The 18,761-nt window shown below is 36.5% G+C and overlaps 1 protein-coding gene across 11 annotated transcripts in view; it reads left to right on the forward strand.

Moving 5' to 3' along the window:
- BIRC6 (baculoviral IAP repeat containing 6) overlaps positions 1-18,761 on the forward strand; it is a 267,531-nt gene that overhangs the window by 226,940 nt on the left and 21,830 nt on the right. For 10 of the 11 annotated variants that reach the window (XM_039475342.2, XM_039475325.2, XM_074395728.1 and 7 more), the window contains 3 exons: positions 11,392-11,537; positions 12,548-12,658; positions 16,346-16,563. In XM_039475342.2, coding sequence (XP_039331276.2) covers positions 11,392-11,537; positions 12,548-12,658; positions 16,346-16,563 — 475 coding nt within the window. Of the gene's footprint in view, positions 1-8,576; positions 8,750-11,391; positions 11,538-12,547; positions 12,659-16,345; positions 16,564-18,761 lie in introns of those variants that run through there. The other variant, XR_012516772.1, reaches the window with a different exon arrangement.

Below are 18,761 nucleotides of genomic sequence, written 5' to 3' on the forward strand. Positions count from 1 at the left end.
GTTCATCCAAAGGGTTTGGTAAGAACAATTGCTTATCCAGGTACGTTGGCTCATGCCTATAATTCCAGCACTTTGAGAGGCTAAGGCAGGTGGATCACCTGAGATCAAGAGTTCAAGACCAGCCTGGTCAACATAGCGAAACCTCGTCTCTAGTAAAAATGGAAAAAAGTTAGCCATGTGTTGTGGCATGCACCTGTAATCCCAGGAGGCTGAGACAGGAGAATTGCTCGAACCCAGGAGCTGGAGGTTGCAGTGAGCCAAGATCCCACCAGTGCACTCTAGTCTGGGGGATAGAGCAAGACTCTGTCTCCAAAAAAAAAACAATGACTGCTTAAAGAAGGAACTCGGGATTAACATTATAGGATTTTCTTTTTTGTCCTGTAGTTCTCTTATTATAGAGTTTTCACTATTATGTATAATAATATATTAGGTACATCATTATATATAATGTTTATATCTATCAATGTATGTACATACATATATCTGGAAAGTGGCTCCTGAATTTTTATTTTTGAAATAGTAGACTTTAAGCCATGTTTTAAATTGTCCTCAACTATACCTTAATACTAAGTGATTAATCTCTTACAGTTTGGTTGGTGATAATTACAGTACTCTGATGGGATTGATAATTTAGTGTAAAGCAGTATGCTGCTTTACACTAAAGGAATGAATGTACTTTTAGTTAATTTCATCTTTTCTGACTTATCTGTTAAAGTAACCTGTTGATACTGCAAGGTGACAGCTAGGGGTGTTTTATTGTGATTTAGTGTGTCTTTTATTTATTTATTTATTTATTTTTTCAAAACAGAGTTTCGCCCTTGTTACCCAGGCTGGAGTGCAATGGCGCCATCTTGGCTCACTGCAACCTCCATCTCCTGGGTTCAAGCAATTCTCCTGCCTCAGCCTCCTGAGTAGCTGGGACTACAGGCGTGTGCCACCATGCCCAGCTAATTTTTTGTGTGTGTTTTTAGTAGAGAGGGGGTTTCACCATGTTGACCAGGTTGGTCTTGATCTCTTGAGCTCGTGATCCACCCGTCTCAGCCTCCCAAAGTGCTGGGATAATAGGCGTGAGCCACTGCGCCTGGCCTAGTGTGTCTTTTAAAAGTTGACCAAAAATAGTTCCTGCTTGAACCAGGACCTGAGAGGCAGAGGTTGCAGTGAGCCAAGATCATGCCACTGTACTCCAGCCTGGGCTACAGAGCAAGACTCCATCTCAAAAAATAAAAAATAAATAAATAAATAAGTTGAAAATTTCTTAGACAGTTGTTGGGTATTTACTGTACAGATTGCTTTAAGAGCTTTATAAAAACAATGTTTTAATTTTTTTTTGGTTCAGGATTCTGTTTTTCTACAATTTACTAAACCTTTCCTAATACTCCCTTTCAAGATTCACAATTTGTAATAACTGCATGGTATTAAGTATGAAAGTTAACATAGACAAACTGTTTAATATTGATGTTGACTGGTTTACTAATAACCAGAATTTGAATTAAGGCAACTTCTGGGAAAACATTCCTTCTGCAGGAACAAAAGATTACGGAAGTATGTTATTTCCAAATAGAGAATTTTACATTCAACACTTTACATTTTTTGACTAAAAGACAAGGTTAGAAATCAATATTTTCAGGATTTTCCCCTTTTTTTAAGGAAAAAATATGTGACATTTCATACTTCTTTTTTTTTTTTTTTTTTTTTTTTGAGACGGAATTTCGCTGTAGTTACCCAGACTGGAGTGCAATGGCATGATCTCGGCTCACCGCAACCTCCGCCTCCTGGATTCAAGCAATTCTCCTGCCTCAGCCTCCCAAATAGCTGGGACATACATTTTTTAAATAGCATTTTAAATGTCTACCTTACCTATGCCTATAATGCTAAGAAGTAATTATCCTTCCCTCCCCCCGAGATGGAGTCTCGCTCTGTTGCCTAGGCTGATGTGCAGTGGCACAGTCTCTGCTCACTTCAACCTCTGCCTCCTGAGTTCAGGCAGTACTCCTGCCTCAGTCTCCCAAGTAGCTGAGACTACAAGCATGTGTTACCACGCCTGGCTAATTTTATTGTGTTTTTAGGAGAGACGGGATTTCCCCGTGTTGGCCAGGCTGTTCATGAACTCCTGACCTCGGGTGATCCACCTGCCTCGGCCTCCCAACGTGCTGGGATTACAGCTATGAGCCACTGTGCCCAACCTGTAATTTTTTACTTAGACCATTTTTCTACCATCATCTATCACTTTTTTTTGTTTGTTTGTTTCTTTTCATCATCTATCACTTAAAACCTAAAGAATAGGCCGGGTGCCGTGGCTGAGGTTAGTAGTACAAGACTAGCCTGGCCAACATGGTGAAACCCTATCTCTACTAAAAACACAAAAATTAGCCAGGTGTGATGGTGGGCGCCTATAATCCCAGCTACTTGGGAGGCCGAGGCAGGAGAATCACTTGAACCCAGAAGGCAGAGATTGTAGTGAGCCAAGATTGCATCACTGCACTCCAGCATGGGTTACAGAGTGAGACTGTCTCCCAAAAAAAAAAAAAAAAAAAAAATTTTTTTTTTTTTTTTGGCTGGGCACAGTAGCTCACACATGTATGCCCAGCACTTTGGGAAGCTGAGGCAGGCAGATCACCTGAGGTCAGGGTGACCAGCCTGACCAACATGAAGAAACCCTGTCTCTACTAAAAATATAAAATTAGCCGGGTATGGTGGCATGTGCCTGTAATCCCAGCTACTCAGGAGGTTGAGGCAGGAGAATCGCTTGAACCCAGAAGGTGGAGGTTGTGGTGAGCCAAGATTGCTCCACTGCATTCTAGCCTGGGCAATAAGAGTGATTTTTTTTTTTTTAACCTAAAAGTGGAGCATATTAGATATTACATGTTTTTCTTGTTCAATTAAAATTATTTTTAATAATAGTTTGAAGGAAAGTGGTTGATTAAAGCCTAACTATTGGTTCTATTAAATTGAATTGCCTGGATAATGTTAAGTAGTTCTTTATTTACTTGATTTCAGAAAAATTGTGTTAGGCAGAACAAAAAAATTTGGTGCCCACCCATCAAGGACTTGCATTCTAAGTGAGATTCATTGTCTGGGCTAATGTTAGAAAATTCCTATTACCATAAACATTTATTTTTTTAAATGCCCTTAGATTGGCAATATTCCATCACTTTGTGATTGAGACCCCTTTCTTTCTGGCAGAAAAAATGTACCAGATTCTCATTAATTTTATCACTAAAGCTTTAGTTTCTGGCTTACTTCTTTAGCTTTATAATTTAGTCATTTTTGTGTGTACTATTTATGAGGTTTAGGCCTATAAATGGTGGGAGGAAATAGTTTCATAATGACAAAGATAGAAAATGAGGCTTAAAGGAGCAGACAAAGGATATGTATCGGTGCCAAAGACAACCTATGGTAAAATGTTTATTGATGCACAAACTCAAAGCCTAAATCCATACCAGTTGTGAGGGCTCAAAATTTGGTGAAAATCAATTTTCAAAATGTTCTGATTGACAACTTAGGGGAATAGAAAACAAAATTATTTCATGCATTCCTTTTGTTATACCAATTAAATTTTGATTAGTACAGTATTTCTTTTCCAGCTTCTGTGCTTTTGTTCATTTCTTATTTCTTGAAAACAAGCCTATCTGTCTTAAATCGAGCATACATTGTCATAAATACATAGTTGCATATAGTTCTATAAAAATAAAAGGAGGTAATAGTACAGCCCTCCTTTATTTAGGAGTTATAGTTTCTGATTTGCTTTGGTGTATATGGATTTTTCAGCTCTATGTAATAGACAAGAAAGCATGTACTATCCTTATGTGACAGAGAATGAATCTGTTGCTTAGAATGTAAGGTTAGAAACTTAGCAATAGGTAATAAAGCTGAGATTTAGCTTCTAAGTGTCCTGATACTATTGACATTCATCATGGAAAACAGTACTGATGAAGAAAAGTAGGTTGATTGAGCCATAGTCTAGCTGATTCTATTATTATATACCACTACTACCTACCACCCAAATAGTTCATTGATCATTAGGATTCATGCTTGTATACTGGCTAAACTTGAGCCTTGGTTGGTTGTTGGAAAACACTGATTAAATGCCAGAATAAAACTTACTCTGTTACTTAAGTGATTAAAAAAAAAAAAGACTTTAAAAAAATCATAAATTGACTTAGTATTTCAACCTCAGAAACATATTAGTATAAAATGATCATGTTATTCTTTATCAAATTGCATTGTATAAGCTTTATATTTCAGAACAGTTTCCACTGTACTATCTCAGACAAAATCTCAAGCAGCCATTTTGTTTGTTTGTTTGTTTGTTTGTTTTGAGACAGGATTGCACTCTGTCACTCAGGCTAAGTGGCACTATCTAGGCTTACTGCAACATACGCCTTCCAGGCTCAAGCAATCCTTTCCCCTGGGCCCCCTCAAAGAGCTGGGATTACAGGCGTGGGCCACCACACCCGGCTGAGTTTTGTATTTATGGTAGAGATGGGATTTCACCTTGCTGCCCAGGCTGTTCTCGAACTCCTGAGCCTCAAGTGATCCACCTGCCTCAGGCTCCCAAAGTACCTGGATTACAGGTGTGAGCTACCACACCTGGCCAAAATCTCATCCAGTCTCAATTACTGAATTTGAAGTCTGTCACTAAGTGAAATTTATTTCATATCAAGTCTTTCTGGGCACATTACAATTAGTAACTTGTCCATATTATCTATGAATTTTAGAGTTCAGGTAGTTCAAATTCCACCTTTTTATAAATGATAAAACAAAGTTCAGACTGTTATTTGTTCTAGGTTCTGTGATGGTTAGTGACATAGCTATGATAAAAACTATTATCTCCTAATGTCTAAGTCAAATACATTTATCTGCTAAATTAAACTTAACTCCCAAATAATAATTAGGTTTGTGCATAGATGATTAATTAAAAATCAGAATGTGGACTTGCTTCTGAGCTGGCTCTGATATTTAGGATATTTAAAAATTATTTTTAAATGATGGCAATGAAGTAATTTTTTTGTTTGTTCGTTTTTCAAGATGGGGTCTCACTCTGTTGCCCAGGCTGGAGTGCAGTGGCACGATCTTGCTCACTGCAACCTCCGCCTCCCAAGTTCAAGTGATTCTCCTTCCTCAGCCTCCTGAGTAGCTGGGATTACAGGCCAGCACCACCATGCCTGGCTAACTTTTGTATTTTTAGTAGAGATAGGGTTTCTTCATGTTGGTCAGGCTCGTCTCAAACTCCTGACCTCGTGATCTGCCCTCCTCGGCCTACCAAAATTCTGGGATTACAGGCATGAGCCACCTCGCCCAGCCAGTAAAATATTTTTAATTGAAAAAAATCTGCATTCAGGCTAGATGTAGTGGTTCATGTTTGTAATCCCAGTGGAGGTTGCGGTGAGCTGAAAGTGTGCCACTGCACTCTAGCCTGGGCCAAAGAGCAAGACTCTGTCTCAAAAAAAAAAAAGAAGAAGAAGAATGTGGATTTTATAGAATTTTTCTGCTGTTTTCCTTTTACTCGTGTTTTCACTCCCCTCAAGAGTGTGTAACATCCAACCGGGCGTAGTGGCTCAAGCCTGTAATCCCAGCACTTTGGGAGGCCGAGGCAGGTGGATCACGAGGTCAAGAGATCGAGACCATCCTGGTCAACTTGGTGAAACCCAGTCTCTACTAAAAATACAAAAAATTAGCTGGGCATGGTGGCTCGTGCCTGTAATCCCAGCTACTCAGGAGGCTGAGGCAGGAGAATTGCCTGAACCCAGGAGGCGGAGGTTGCAGTGAGCCGAGATCGCGCCGTTGCACTCCAGCCTGAGTAACAAGAGCGAAACTCCGTCTCAAAAAAAAAAAAAAAGAGTGTGTAACATCCTATGATAGGATATTAAAAGGCGGCATATTTTGTGTAACATCCTATGACAGGATATTAAAAGGCGGCATATTTCACTAAGTATCCATAGTATTTTAGTTATGCCTAATTACTGTATTATGAAAGTAAACTGAGTTTCATTGTGTTTGGTTGTCTATCTAGTAAGAGCAGGTAGCAACTTTATAATCACTTACATGAAGAGTACATCAGCTTTATCCATCTGATGTTTTTCTTGCTCTCTTAATTGAATAAGAATTAATAAGGCCAAGCACGGTGGCTCACACCTGTAATCCCGGCACTTTGAGAGGCCAAGGCGGATGGATCACCTGAGGTCAGGAGTTCAAGACCAGCCTGGCCAACATAGACAATGTTGGTGATAAAATTATGTTGTCAAAAGAAGCCCATTTCTCTGACACACAAATACAGTATTGTTTTCCATTTCCTGCATTTTATTACTGCTTTAATGTGCCCTACTTTTCTAATATCTTTAGCTCCTTTGTCAAGAAGAGATGATTAAAGAGTTCATGAAGCAGTACTTTTATATTTTAAAATTAAAATATAGCCATAGTAGTTTTACTTCTGAATAAATGTAATACTTCATAGCTTCCTTCAAGCAGGAACAAAGGCAATATTTTAATACCTGATCTTCTGTGCACACATTTTCTGCTGTATTCCAATAAGCAAATATTCCTATTTAGTATAGTTGGTATTTGATGGTTACATCAAAAATTTGAGAAAGAAACTTACTGTGAATCAAAAAGTCTTACTTACTATCAGGACATGACACAAATGACTCTGTGTTCAGTGTAAGGTGTTCTGGACATTTAACTTCTCTTTGAACAGTATTGAAGCAAGCATCTTTTATTGCTCTTTTTCTTAGCTGTCTCCAAGTTTCTTCCTAATGGAAAGTTGTTCATCATACTTTTAAACAACTTAAGTCAATTGTAGAAGTACCTCACTTCCTTTTTATATACCTAAGCAATGAGATATTACTTGACTTATATCTTACAAGGCGTATTTTCTACCAGACTCTCTTATTTTAACCCCTGTAAGATGAATCTTCCAGGGCTTTAGTTAAGAAAGAATTTCTGTTCCAGCCTTCCTGCTTTGATTTCTGTTGAAAAAACACTTCCTAGGTTCTCCTCTTTTACCTCTGCTTCTCATACCTACAAAATGAAAAAGCCCTGATTTCTTAGCCAGATAGCATTTGTTATCCCCATATATTTCTTTGAAAGTTTCTGTTTTTCTGTTGTCATAAACAAGTTCGGTTGTTCATCAGTTTTTTACAGACAGATAGGCGAACATTTATTTATTTATTTATTTATTTATTTTATTTTTTTATTTTTTTTTGAGACGGAGTTTCGCTCTTGTTACCCAGGCTGGAGTGCAGTGGCGCGATCTCGGCTCACTGCAACCTCCGCCTCCTGGGTTCAGGCTATTCTCCTGCCTCAGCCTCCTGAGTAGCTGGGATTACAGGCACGCGCCACCATGCCCAGCTAATTTTTTGTATTTTTAGTAGAGACGGGGTTTCACCATGTTGACCAGGATGGTCTCGATCTCTCGACCTCGTGATCCGCCCGTCTCGGCCTCCCAAAGTGCTGGGATTATAGGCGTGAGCCACCGCGCCCGGCCCCGAACATTTATTTTAATAGTTCTTCTTTGACTGGCTCAATTGGGTTGACCCTTGGTAAACTGCTGAAGTGTGTTAGCATGCAGTAACTCCTGTATGTCTGGTATGTGTAATTTGGCCTGAAAATTAGTATATGTACCTAATGTAGAAATCAAGGTTTTTTTTAAAAAAACTTCTTTTAACTGTTTTAAGTATTCCCTTCTTTCATGCTCACTTATGCTTACCAAAACAAGGAAGATTTTTCTTTCAACATTCATTTAAATCATTAAAAATTAAACTGGTACTTACACTTAGGGATTAAATAGAAACAAAAGGGAATCATAGGGTTAAAAACTAAGCTTTAAATCAATCACAGAAAACATTTATTGTGTGGAGATCTTTGCCCGTTTACCTGTGCATTTCAAGAATTATTTTTATGCATCCTGGAGATATAAGAAGTAGTTTTCCACAGTATATTTTTATTTAATCTTTCAGTTTACCTCTAATCTAAACTATAATTACTGTGACAAAACTTTAGAACTGAGGAGCACAATGTGATCAGTGTTTTTTGGTAAATGTAGAAGTTTCAATTCTTTTACAATTTTAGAATCTTCTGCAGTCCTAATTCTTGATAGTTCTGAATCTGCACATTTCAGCATGTACTCTCCAGATAACATCTTCAAATGGCTCTCATTTTTAAAATGTTTATTTCAAATTCATGGTACTTTTAGCCTAGATTAGGAGTGCAGAGGGTTAAAGGGGTCTTGTTTTATCAAGGAAATAGCTATATTAAGCTGTTTTCAGTTTATGGATTATGAAAACATAATTATCACATGATGTATTTAGTCTTGCTAATATTCAGCCTTATTTGGGTGGTAGATACTGGTAGAGACAGTTCAATATAACTGAATGTCGAGGTACGGGTTTGTTTTTTTGTTTTGTTTTCAGGAGAAAGAGTTGCCCATTTTGCTCACATCCTACTTCAGATTGTGTCACAGAGCCAAAATTTGGTTAACTAATTAGCTATTTAGTTGGAATTCACAGCATAGTGGAAAATGTTTGCAGATAATTCTATGCAATAGTAGAAACTTCAGTTGCTTCCTCGTATTTCTTCAGGGCAGTGATCACAACCAGATTCAACGTATGCACAAAGCAGCGGATACCATGGTAGCGGCCGTCGCTGATTGCTTTTACCATGTTGGATCCATTGTCAGTCTCAAAGATCTACTTCCAGCTAGGTGCCTTGAACTCAAATAGCTTTTCACACAGACTTCAGGATGTGAGCTAAGGTATGGCCTTTTTTCATGAGCTGGGCCTACATATGGGTTGACAGTAACCTGCAACTTTTATAGAAAAGAGACTACTGGCTATAGTTAATGTCAGACAATGACGAGTTAGAATCATTGGTAGGCAGGTAGTGTGTGTACTTCATATATTCAAAGTATTCTCACCTTTTAGAGATTATCCCTTTTTTCCTGTATGTTTTTGTCAAAGAGACTATTCAAGTAAAAATTTCTCATTAGATGGTGGTGCAAAGGCTTAATATATATCTGCTTTATGATTCAACCATTGTCTTCAATATGAAATATATATCGTTTCTTTCACACATTTGGTGTAAAGTTTTTAAAACTTCTGAGGATTCTTGCACAGTTATTTTTCTTTTACTTTTCCTTAACTACAGTAAAAAAAAAAATAAAATGTATCATCCTAACCATGTGCACTATTTTAATAATCTCCTACTAATCTTCTTTTTAAAAGTGGAATTAGGAAATTGGCATTCATGAATAGAGCTTGAGATTTAGAGTCAGTAGTTTTCCAAGGGTAACCTAAACACAGGGGTGGTAAATACAATAAAGACCTAAATTGGATGAATGCAGTTCACACTCTATGCTAGAGATTCTTGTTTCTTCAAGGAGAAAAGAACCTTTCCGGAAAAACGAGCTTCACTTCCATATCTTCCTTCTCTGCAAGATATGTTTCTTTAAGTGAAATCTTTATTGAGAGTACAGTGGATTAACTCATTGATTATAGACTTAGGAAACTATATTTTATGGCTATAATCAGAACTGTTTTCTGAAACAACTTACTGTTGTTTTCTTATTATAATTCAGTGGTCCTGTTACTTAATAATGTTTTTAAGACCTGTTAATAGAAAGAGAATCATTTACAACTGGGGAAGAAAAGTCCTTGTAAATTCAAAGAGAATACTGTTAAGCAGCTTATGCATATCTCTTCATTCTTAGTGTTTGACACTGATTGTTAATAGCTATTGACAAATGCAGAAGTTGGTAATCTGTTTGGGTTACTCTCCCAGAATCATATCTTTATGTCTCCCTATTAAACTACAGTCTCACCTTCATTTCATAGCTATAAAAAATACAGTGTAGTAGTTGACTCTAGCAGTAAACTTCTCTGATAGTTCAGTCTTCAGACATATGCTGTACTCTCCTTATATATGCAAAAACATGTATTTAGATACACATACACAGACGACAGTTGACAACTAAATGGTACACAGTATAACATCTGCCATGTCATTTCCTGAGTGATAAAGGAAAGAGGTCATGTGTTCTCTGTGACTGCTTACTGCTCAGGGAAGATAAGAAGAGAGCATAGGAGAAAAGGCAGTCATTCAGTGACATATACCTCTTCAGTTAAGTCAGGTCACATAAGTTTTTATTTTCCAGGTAAACATATCTGTAGAAACGAGTTTTTGTTTACAAACTGTAGGAACTAAATTCAAAACACATGCATGATACCATTTTCATTATTCTTCCTACCCACTTGAGTGGCTTGTTAGTTTACTGCTTATCTACCTTGAGTTAAGCATTGAATTGCTTTTGAGCAGATTTTTGTTTTTGTGATAAGGAAAGGTTTATTTGTATGTAGATGACATAGTCTTATTTGTTAAGGATTCTTCTACTGTCTGTTACTCTTTTTATAGTTCTCTAAGGCTCCATGACCACTTTGTAGATAGTATTTTAATATAATGACCAACTCCCTTTTTTGGTCGGTATACAACTAAAAAAATAAGTGATGTATAGTTTAGATCATACCTTAGCATAAATATTTTAAACACTTTATTTATATGTGATTTCAGTTTGTTTTAAATGATCTATTTAAGGAATTATAAAGATGTAGATTTAAAAAATTTTAAGCAGTAGTGTAAAGATGTTTATTTGAATAATGTGCTGAGAGTTGGTATAGAGAAAAGGAAATAATGTTTAGTTGTGTTTTCAGTGACTCTTGTATTAAACTAGTACATTTATCTAGAAAATTTAAATAAAAATTAATGTCCTATATGCTGAAACCTTGCTGTAATATATCCTATTGTGATAACAATGTGAAATGAAATTGGGTACATTTTAGATCCTGATGGGAAGTACATAACAGAATAATATCTTTAAAATGAATATGCCCTAAAACGTAGTGTTTAATTAAAACATCCAATGTATAGAAACACATCGTATTAAAACACCCCATAATGAACCTACATTTTACTTTAAAATACTATTTTTTTTCTTGGAAATTTAATTCTGAGTGAAATACAAATAGTATTAAAATTTAAAAGCTGCTTGTCGTCCTTTGATTCTCAAATCTTTTAGGTACAGAAGTGATATCTCTCTCTCTGAGTATTTATAATTAGGTGTGTTTTCAAAAGTGGGTCTCTAAGGACATCAGGTTTCTGAGTCTTTCACAGTGTAACATTTGTATAATGCCTGTCTTTTGTCTGAATTTATATTAGAAGGGAAAACCTACCCATAACTTTATTAGCCTATGACTTCAAAAGCAAGTTAACATAAATCATGTATGTGACAAATGAAATGAACACTCTCATTTGTATAGTTTGCCACTATTACTGACTTATGTAGGTGTTTTAGTCCTAAAATCTTAATTTTCCTTACATTTCTTTCCATATTAAAAAATTCAGATCTAAAAGGGAAAATGTTAAAACAGGAGTGAAACCAGATGCATCTGATCAAGAACCAGAAGGACTTACTCTTTTGGTACCAGACATCCAAAAGACTGCTGAGATAGTTTATGCAGCCACCACCAGTTTGCGGCAAGCAAATCAAGGTACAAAACTTTTCCTATTATGCCACTTTTCATTTGATTTAAAGATGTGTTACTTACTGAAAACTGCCTTTCTCTTTTTGCTTTATGTTAATGATTTTAAAGCAAGTTCATTTACCTAATTTTGTTCTCTGTCAGATTTTGTTCTTTATCTGATTTCAATCATGTATTGTATAGTCTAATTTTAAAATATTTCTACTAGAAACAAAAATAAAAATAAAAAAATAAAAATAAATAAAAAAAAGAAAAAAACACACACAAAAAAATATTTCTACTATATGTGATTGCTAAATTTAGTAGGCTGAGAGCATACATCATAAACATTTCTTCCCACTGAAATTCAAAACTGAAAAAGGCCTTTGTATCAGATAGAAAACAGTACATTAAGACTATGAGTGATAATTTAGTTTAAATTGATATTTCTGGCCAACACAGTGACTCATGCCTTTAATTCCAGCACTTTGGAAGGACTAAGTAGGTATATCACTTGAACTTAGGAGTTCAACATCAGCCTGGGCAACATGGTGAAACCCCATCTCTACGAAATATACGAAAAATTAGCTGGGCATAATGTCCTGTGCCTGTAGTCCTGGCTACCTGGAAGGCTGTGGTGGGAGAATCACTTGAGCCTGGGAAGTGGAGGCTACAGTGAGCTCTGTGATTTCACCACTGCACTCCAAGCCTGGGAGACGGAGTAAGACTGACTGTCTCCAAAAAAATAAATAAGTAAATAATTGATATTTTCCTATGTTAGCAGAAGAAAGTGATCTGAATTGTTTCACTTCTCATCTATTGTTTCACTTCTGCTTTTTGTAAAGATGATTATGTTTTTTGCTTTATTGTTATGTTTATGAAATAGAAAGTTTTTATTCTCGAAGTGGTTGTAATAAGATGATTATGAAGAATTTGACAGTGTTTTGGAATTCGAAAGTTGAACTCTAGAATTAAACTGTTTTTGGTTTATTTTTTAAAATGTATACTTATGTTGTTTATCTTGAAATATTAAATAACAGAAAAAAAACTAGGTGAATACTCCAAGAAGGCGGCTATGAAACCCAAACCTTTGTCAGTATTAAAGTCTCTTGAAGAAAAGTATGTGGCTGTTATGAAGAAATTACAGTTTGGTAAGACGAAATTTTTTATTTGCTCAAGAGCTCACTTTTCGTTGTTTGAAAGTGCTATTGAGATGTATTTTAACATTTTAAAAATTGCTTATAACGTGAATTTTCTTATGCATATAAAAATATCATCTTTGGCTCTTGAATTTATGTCTATATTTTTAGATATAAACTGTGACTTCAATAGAAGGACTGTAGGAGCCTAGAAAAAATAAAATCAAAGTTTAAGTGTCTGCAAAACAGGCAGAAAATGTTTTTTCTTATTTACCTCTCCATTTCTGGCCTGAGGAAGCCAAGACGCGGGACTTTGAACTAAGTCTGTTACTCTTGCCATTTTAGATTTTCTGGTAATTCACCTTTAGAAAATGTAGTTACACATAGTTCAGTTCTAGCTTTTCCTAAAACTCTTGACAAATAAGAATGCTAAAGTAGGATTCAGAAAACAGATTTTTGTCATACTGTCTTTGAAACCTCAGTATAAACTGTTTAGCTTTTGCTCTACTTACCTTTCAGGTTTGCCATAAAGAGCCCAAGAGATAATACATATGAAAGTGATTTATACTTTTGTTAGAGTTTTGGTCAGTATCTAATGATACTAAATAATTTAGTTTATATGAATGTAATTAACAATTACTAAGGTGTTTTATGGCTTATTTGGTATTTTATCAAGTCATTCTGTATTATATATTGCCACATAAATTACCCCTGTAATAGTTGCTTTAAAAAACTTACCTTTATTATCTCACTCTTTACATGGGTCAGGAATTCAGAAAAAGCTGTAGTGCCAGTTATGACCTTGTCTTAGAAAGTATGTGCCATCACTCCCTAAGTCTAGCCCACACCAAAGGAGGCAGGGAGAATGTCAGAGAAGAGTTTCCAGAAATGTGTATGTGTTTCTGCTGGGCATAAGTATTTCATTGGACTTTAGATTGGTCATCAAAAATAAGTCTGTTAATGGCAGTGTTCTTGTACTTGAAGGCGTGTAGCCACATTTCATATCTACAAATTCTTTAACTAGTTCTTTAAATCCAGAAAGTTTCATTTCATGAATACAAATGTGTTTATGGATCCTTATGTGTGTGAGATGTGTGGTTTAAAGTTATTACCTGTCAGAAATTCATATGTCCAGAGCCCTTCATGAATGTTAACTAGCTAGAAATGTTTTCTCATACTACATAAAATTATAAAATCTCCAAATATGTGACTTTAAACGTAATCAAGTTTGCTACCCATTGGCTTTCAAAGTAAGTCTGAAAACATAATAGTTTTCAGTTGATGCTTTTATAATCAACTGCATTTTCAACCAACATTTTCTAGTATCATGACTCTTTTACAACTTGATACTTACTAACTGCCTAATATTCCATAATATGATGGGCTGTCATTTGTTTAACTAGTAAGTGGAACTTTAGGTTATTTCTAGTTTTTAAATAACATATGTAGCATCTCAATGGCTGTCATTACATGTAAATATTTGTGCATATTCAGGATTAATTCCATAGGACAAGTTAAACAGAAGAGAAATTGTTGATTAAAACAGGATGTTCATGTGTTAGCCATTGTCCTTGATTGAATCATTTAATACAATTTTGGAGTTAATAGACTCTATATGATATAAAATTTTCCCCCTGGGCATACTAATGGCCCCATTTCCTGCATCTGGTAGATTTTTTTTACAAAAGTTAAAGAAAATTTATCCCTGTAGCATGTGAAAGACAGCAGTGTTGGGCAGATGAAATAACTCCATAGCATGTGAAAGACAGCAGTGTTGGGCAGATGAAATAACTCCAGTTGTCATGCATTTAATTAGTAATAGTTATATGTACCATGGGATAAAAAATAAGCTTTCAACATTGCTTATTAGATTCCACTTATACATAATTGGTAGTTAGTGATTCTGTTAATATTTAAAATTAGATTTTACTTTTACATAAGTTCTACTTATTGGTGTTCAGTTCTACAAGAAATGAATCAGTTTTTTTCTGTTTCAAAGATTTGTTAAACAAAGATTGTAACACTTCTTTTTATTTTATTTAATTAACTTTTTTTGAGACAGAGTCTTGCTCTGTTACCCCACGTAGAGTGCAGTTGCACAATCTCAGCTCACTGCAACCTCTGCCTCCTGGGTTTAAGAGATTCTCATGCCTCAGCCTCCCGAGTAGCTGGCATTAACAGGCTTGCACCACCATGCCCAGCTAATAATTGTGTGTGTGTGTGTGTGTGTGTGTGTGTGTGTTTTGTATTTTTAGTAGAGATAGGGTTTTGCTACATTGGTCAGGCTGGTCTTGAATTTGTGGCCTTGAGTGATGCACCAGCCTCAACCTCCAAAAATGATGTGATTACAGACCTGAGCCACTGCACCTGGTCCAAATAAAGACTGGTTCATGAACCTGTGACATGATTTATAGGTCTTCTCTTTTCTAGTTTATAAACTCCTTGAAGGCAGATATAGTTTCATCTGTATTATTAAACCCAAAGAGCCTAGCCCAGTACCTTGCACTTACTATGCTCTTGGTAAAATTTACTGAATTAATGCTAATTATAATATAGATTAACATTTTTGCCATATATTCAGAGTTGTATAGAATATAAGGTCAACAGTTATTCCCTATAATGACAGTATTTGCCCTAAGTGGTGGTTTTAATTTAGTGTTATAATTTATTTAAATGTCTTTGCTTTATACATTGGAGGGGATCTGGTTAATCTGAATTGGTGATATAATTGAAATCCACTTTTTTCTTTCTATTGTGTTATCTAACTTATAATTAAAGAATAACATGGACCGGGCGCAGTGGCTCAAGCCTGTAATCCCAGCCCTTTGGGAGGTGGAGGCGGGTGGATCACAAGGTCAAGAGATTGAGACCATTCTGGTCAACATGGTGAAACCCCGACTCTACTAAAAAATGCAAAAAATTAGCTGAGCATGGTGGCACGTGCCTGTAATCTCAGTTACTCGGGAGGCTGAGGCAGGAGAATTGCCTGAACCTGGGAGGTGGAGGTTGCGGTGAGCCGAGATCGCGCCATTGCACTCCAGCCTGGGTAACAAGAGCGAAACTCCGTCTCAAAAAAAAAAAAAAAAAAAGAATAACATTATGTAATTCCAAATCTGCCCAAATAAAAGGTTTAGAATTAGCTCATCAATTATGTCAAAGTATGTGGTAGTTTTCTTTCTCCTGATTCAGTTAAACGCTACCTTAGTAATTTTTATTGTTAACATAAATTCCTGAAACAATGTAAAAGTAAATTTTAGCCTGGGATTTCTATTCTTAATTCCAAATTAATACAAGTATATAAAAACTTACTCTGTTTTTTACAAATGAAATGTACTGAGAATACTTTTTGTAATTTTATATTCTGTGTTATTTTGACAAAATATTATCTACTACCATTTTAGTAATAGATTATCTACTACTTTGCATTGTTATTTAGCTACTTTATAATCTACCAGTGTATCCATACTGTGGGTTAAAAATCATTGCTTGTTTTTACTTCTAATTCATACTCTATCCATATGGCAGTGCTAATATACAAGTTTTATATAAGCATTTAAAGTTTGCTATTCTTCCACACTTGGAAGTTCTCTCCAGTTGAGTGGGAGAAGGACTAGTGAGTCTTTGTGATTTTTGTCATCATAACAATTTTTTCCAGTTCTGGGTTTGTTTTCAGTGTTTTATTTTTTCTTCTCCTTTTAGATACATTTGAAATGGTTTCTGAAGATGAAGATGGGAAATTGGGATTTAAAGTAAATTACCACTACATGTCTCAGGTGAAAAATGCTAATGATGCAAACAGTGCTGCCAGAGCCCGCCGCCTTGCCCAGGAAGCTGTGACACTTTCAACCTCACTGCCTCTGTCTTCATCCTCTAGTGTGTTCGTACGCTGTGATGAAGAGCGACTTGACATCATGAAGGTAAAAAATAACAATAATAAAGCACTGTTTCCTTAGCTCCCTGGCTTATCTAATTACTCAATATTTATACAAAACTAGAAATACTATAAAAATAAATTATACAAAACACTAGAAATTTTGTTGACCATTTTAGACTGCAGTGAAAGGAACACTTTTCTTTTTTATTTCTTTTTTATTTTTTATTTTTTTTGTGCTACAGGGTTTCACTTTGTTGCCCAAGCTGATAGTCACATTGTTGGAAATAGGTGCTTGGTGCCACAAAGAAAAATCAGCACTGAGACAAAGGATCTTTCAGCAATGCAATTTTTACCTCTTGGGCTGCAGGAAGGGTACTGTCACTAGCCGTCTTTCCACGAGAGTACCAAAAAAAAAAAGAATACACACAGATTTATTCCTTATGCATTTGGGGTCATCCTTACTGCTGTGACTGATCTCCGTTAGCTGGAGCCAGACCTCACAATCTAAACTAAAACTTGATTGGCTAACAACTTAAAAATTTTCTAAACAGGTAAAAGCAGTGGAGAGCTGGGACATGCCTGTGAGCACATCCAGCACAGGTATCTTGGTTAAAGTACAAGGACATAGAATGTATTATGTGCCTGTAAGCACAGTATGTCTAACAGCTACATAAAATGGGCTTAACAAAATCATTAGCACACTTATTCTTTAAAAAGAAAGGAAACATTAAAAAGGAACTTTTCTGCTTCCCACAGATGCAATCACAGCTCACTGCAGCCCCCACAAGACGCCCTTTTCTAATGTTAGCTAAGAGTGTGTGGATCACACTGCTGTTGAAAATAAAAATTTAGAAAATATCCAAAGAGCCATCATCCTCAAGCAAAGGTTATGTGAAGCTTGTCACAGTATTAAAGGGTTTGTTTTTGTTTTCGTTTTTGTTTTGAGACGGAGTTTTGCTCTTGTTACCCAGGCTACAGTGCAATGGCGCGATCTCGGCTCACCGCAACCTCCGCCTCCTGGGTTCAGGCAATTCTCCTGCCTCAGCCCCCTGAGTAGCTGGGATTACAGGCACACGCCACCAAGCCCGGCTAGTTTTTTGTATTTTTAGTAGAGACGGGGTTTCACCATGTTGACCGGGATGGTCTCGACTCTTGACCTCGTGATCCACCCGCCTCGGCCTCCCAAAGTGCTGGGATTACAGGCTCGAGCCACCGCGCCCGGCTGTATTAAAGAGTTTAATGCCGATTAGTTAAAAAATGTTACAGGAGGCCAGGTGTGGTGGCTTATGCCTGTAATCCCAGCACTTTAGGAGACCAAGGTGGGCAGGTCACAAGGTCAGGAGTTCGGGACCAGCCTGACCAATATGGTGAAACCCCGTGTCTACTAAAAATACAAAAATTAGCTGGGCATGGTGGCGCACACCTATAATTACAGCTACTCAGGAGCCTGAGGTAGGAGAATTGCTTGAACCCGGGAGGCGGAGCTTGCAGTGAGCTGAAATCCAGCCACTACACTCCAGCCTGGACTACAGAGCGAATCTCTGTCTTAAAAAAACAAAAGACGGTGGCTCAAGCCTGTAATCCCAGCACTTTGGGAGGCCGAGGTGGGTGGATCACGAGGTCGAGAGATCGAGACCATCCTGGTCAACATGGTGAAACCCCGTCTCTACTACAAATACAAAAATTAGCTGGGCATGGTGGCACGTGCCTGTAATCCCAGCTACTCAGGAGGCTGAGGCAGGAGAATTGCTTGAACCCAGGAGTCGGAGGTTGCGGTGAGCTGAGATCGCGCCATTGCAGTCCAGCCTGGGTAACAAGAGCGAAACTCCGTCTCAAAAAAAAAAAAAAAAAAAAAAAACAAAAAAAAAAAAAGAAAAGAAAGTTACAGGATTTCCACTTTGTTGTCCAAGATACTTCTCTCGTGTTTATATTATAGTGTCACTTTTCAAAACTTAGTCATATTTTTCTTTTCTAGGAAATTTATGCTTCTTTAAATCCCTAAAATCTATAATTATGGGTAATGCAATAATATATAATCTGTACTTTTATGTTTAATACATGATTATCTGGCCTTAAATTCCAAGTGTCTGCTGCATCAAGGAAATGTTAATGGTTTAATCTGGAAAAGAAAACTTTCTTTATGATTTAATTGATGGATTAAATAATCTGTCTTCCTTAGATACACAGTTAAAACTATTGACTCATTGACTTGTAGAAGATTTTATTTGTTTGCTTGCTCCT

The sequence above is a fragment of the Saimiri boliviensis genome, chromosome 1 (genome assembly GCF_048565385.1).
Source record: "Saimiri boliviensis isolate mSaiBol1 chromosome 1, mSaiBol1.pri, whole genome shotgun sequence".
In the NCBI taxonomy this organism is placed as follows: Eukaryota; Metazoa; Chordata; class Mammalia; order Primates; family Cebidae; genus Saimiri; species Saimiri boliviensis.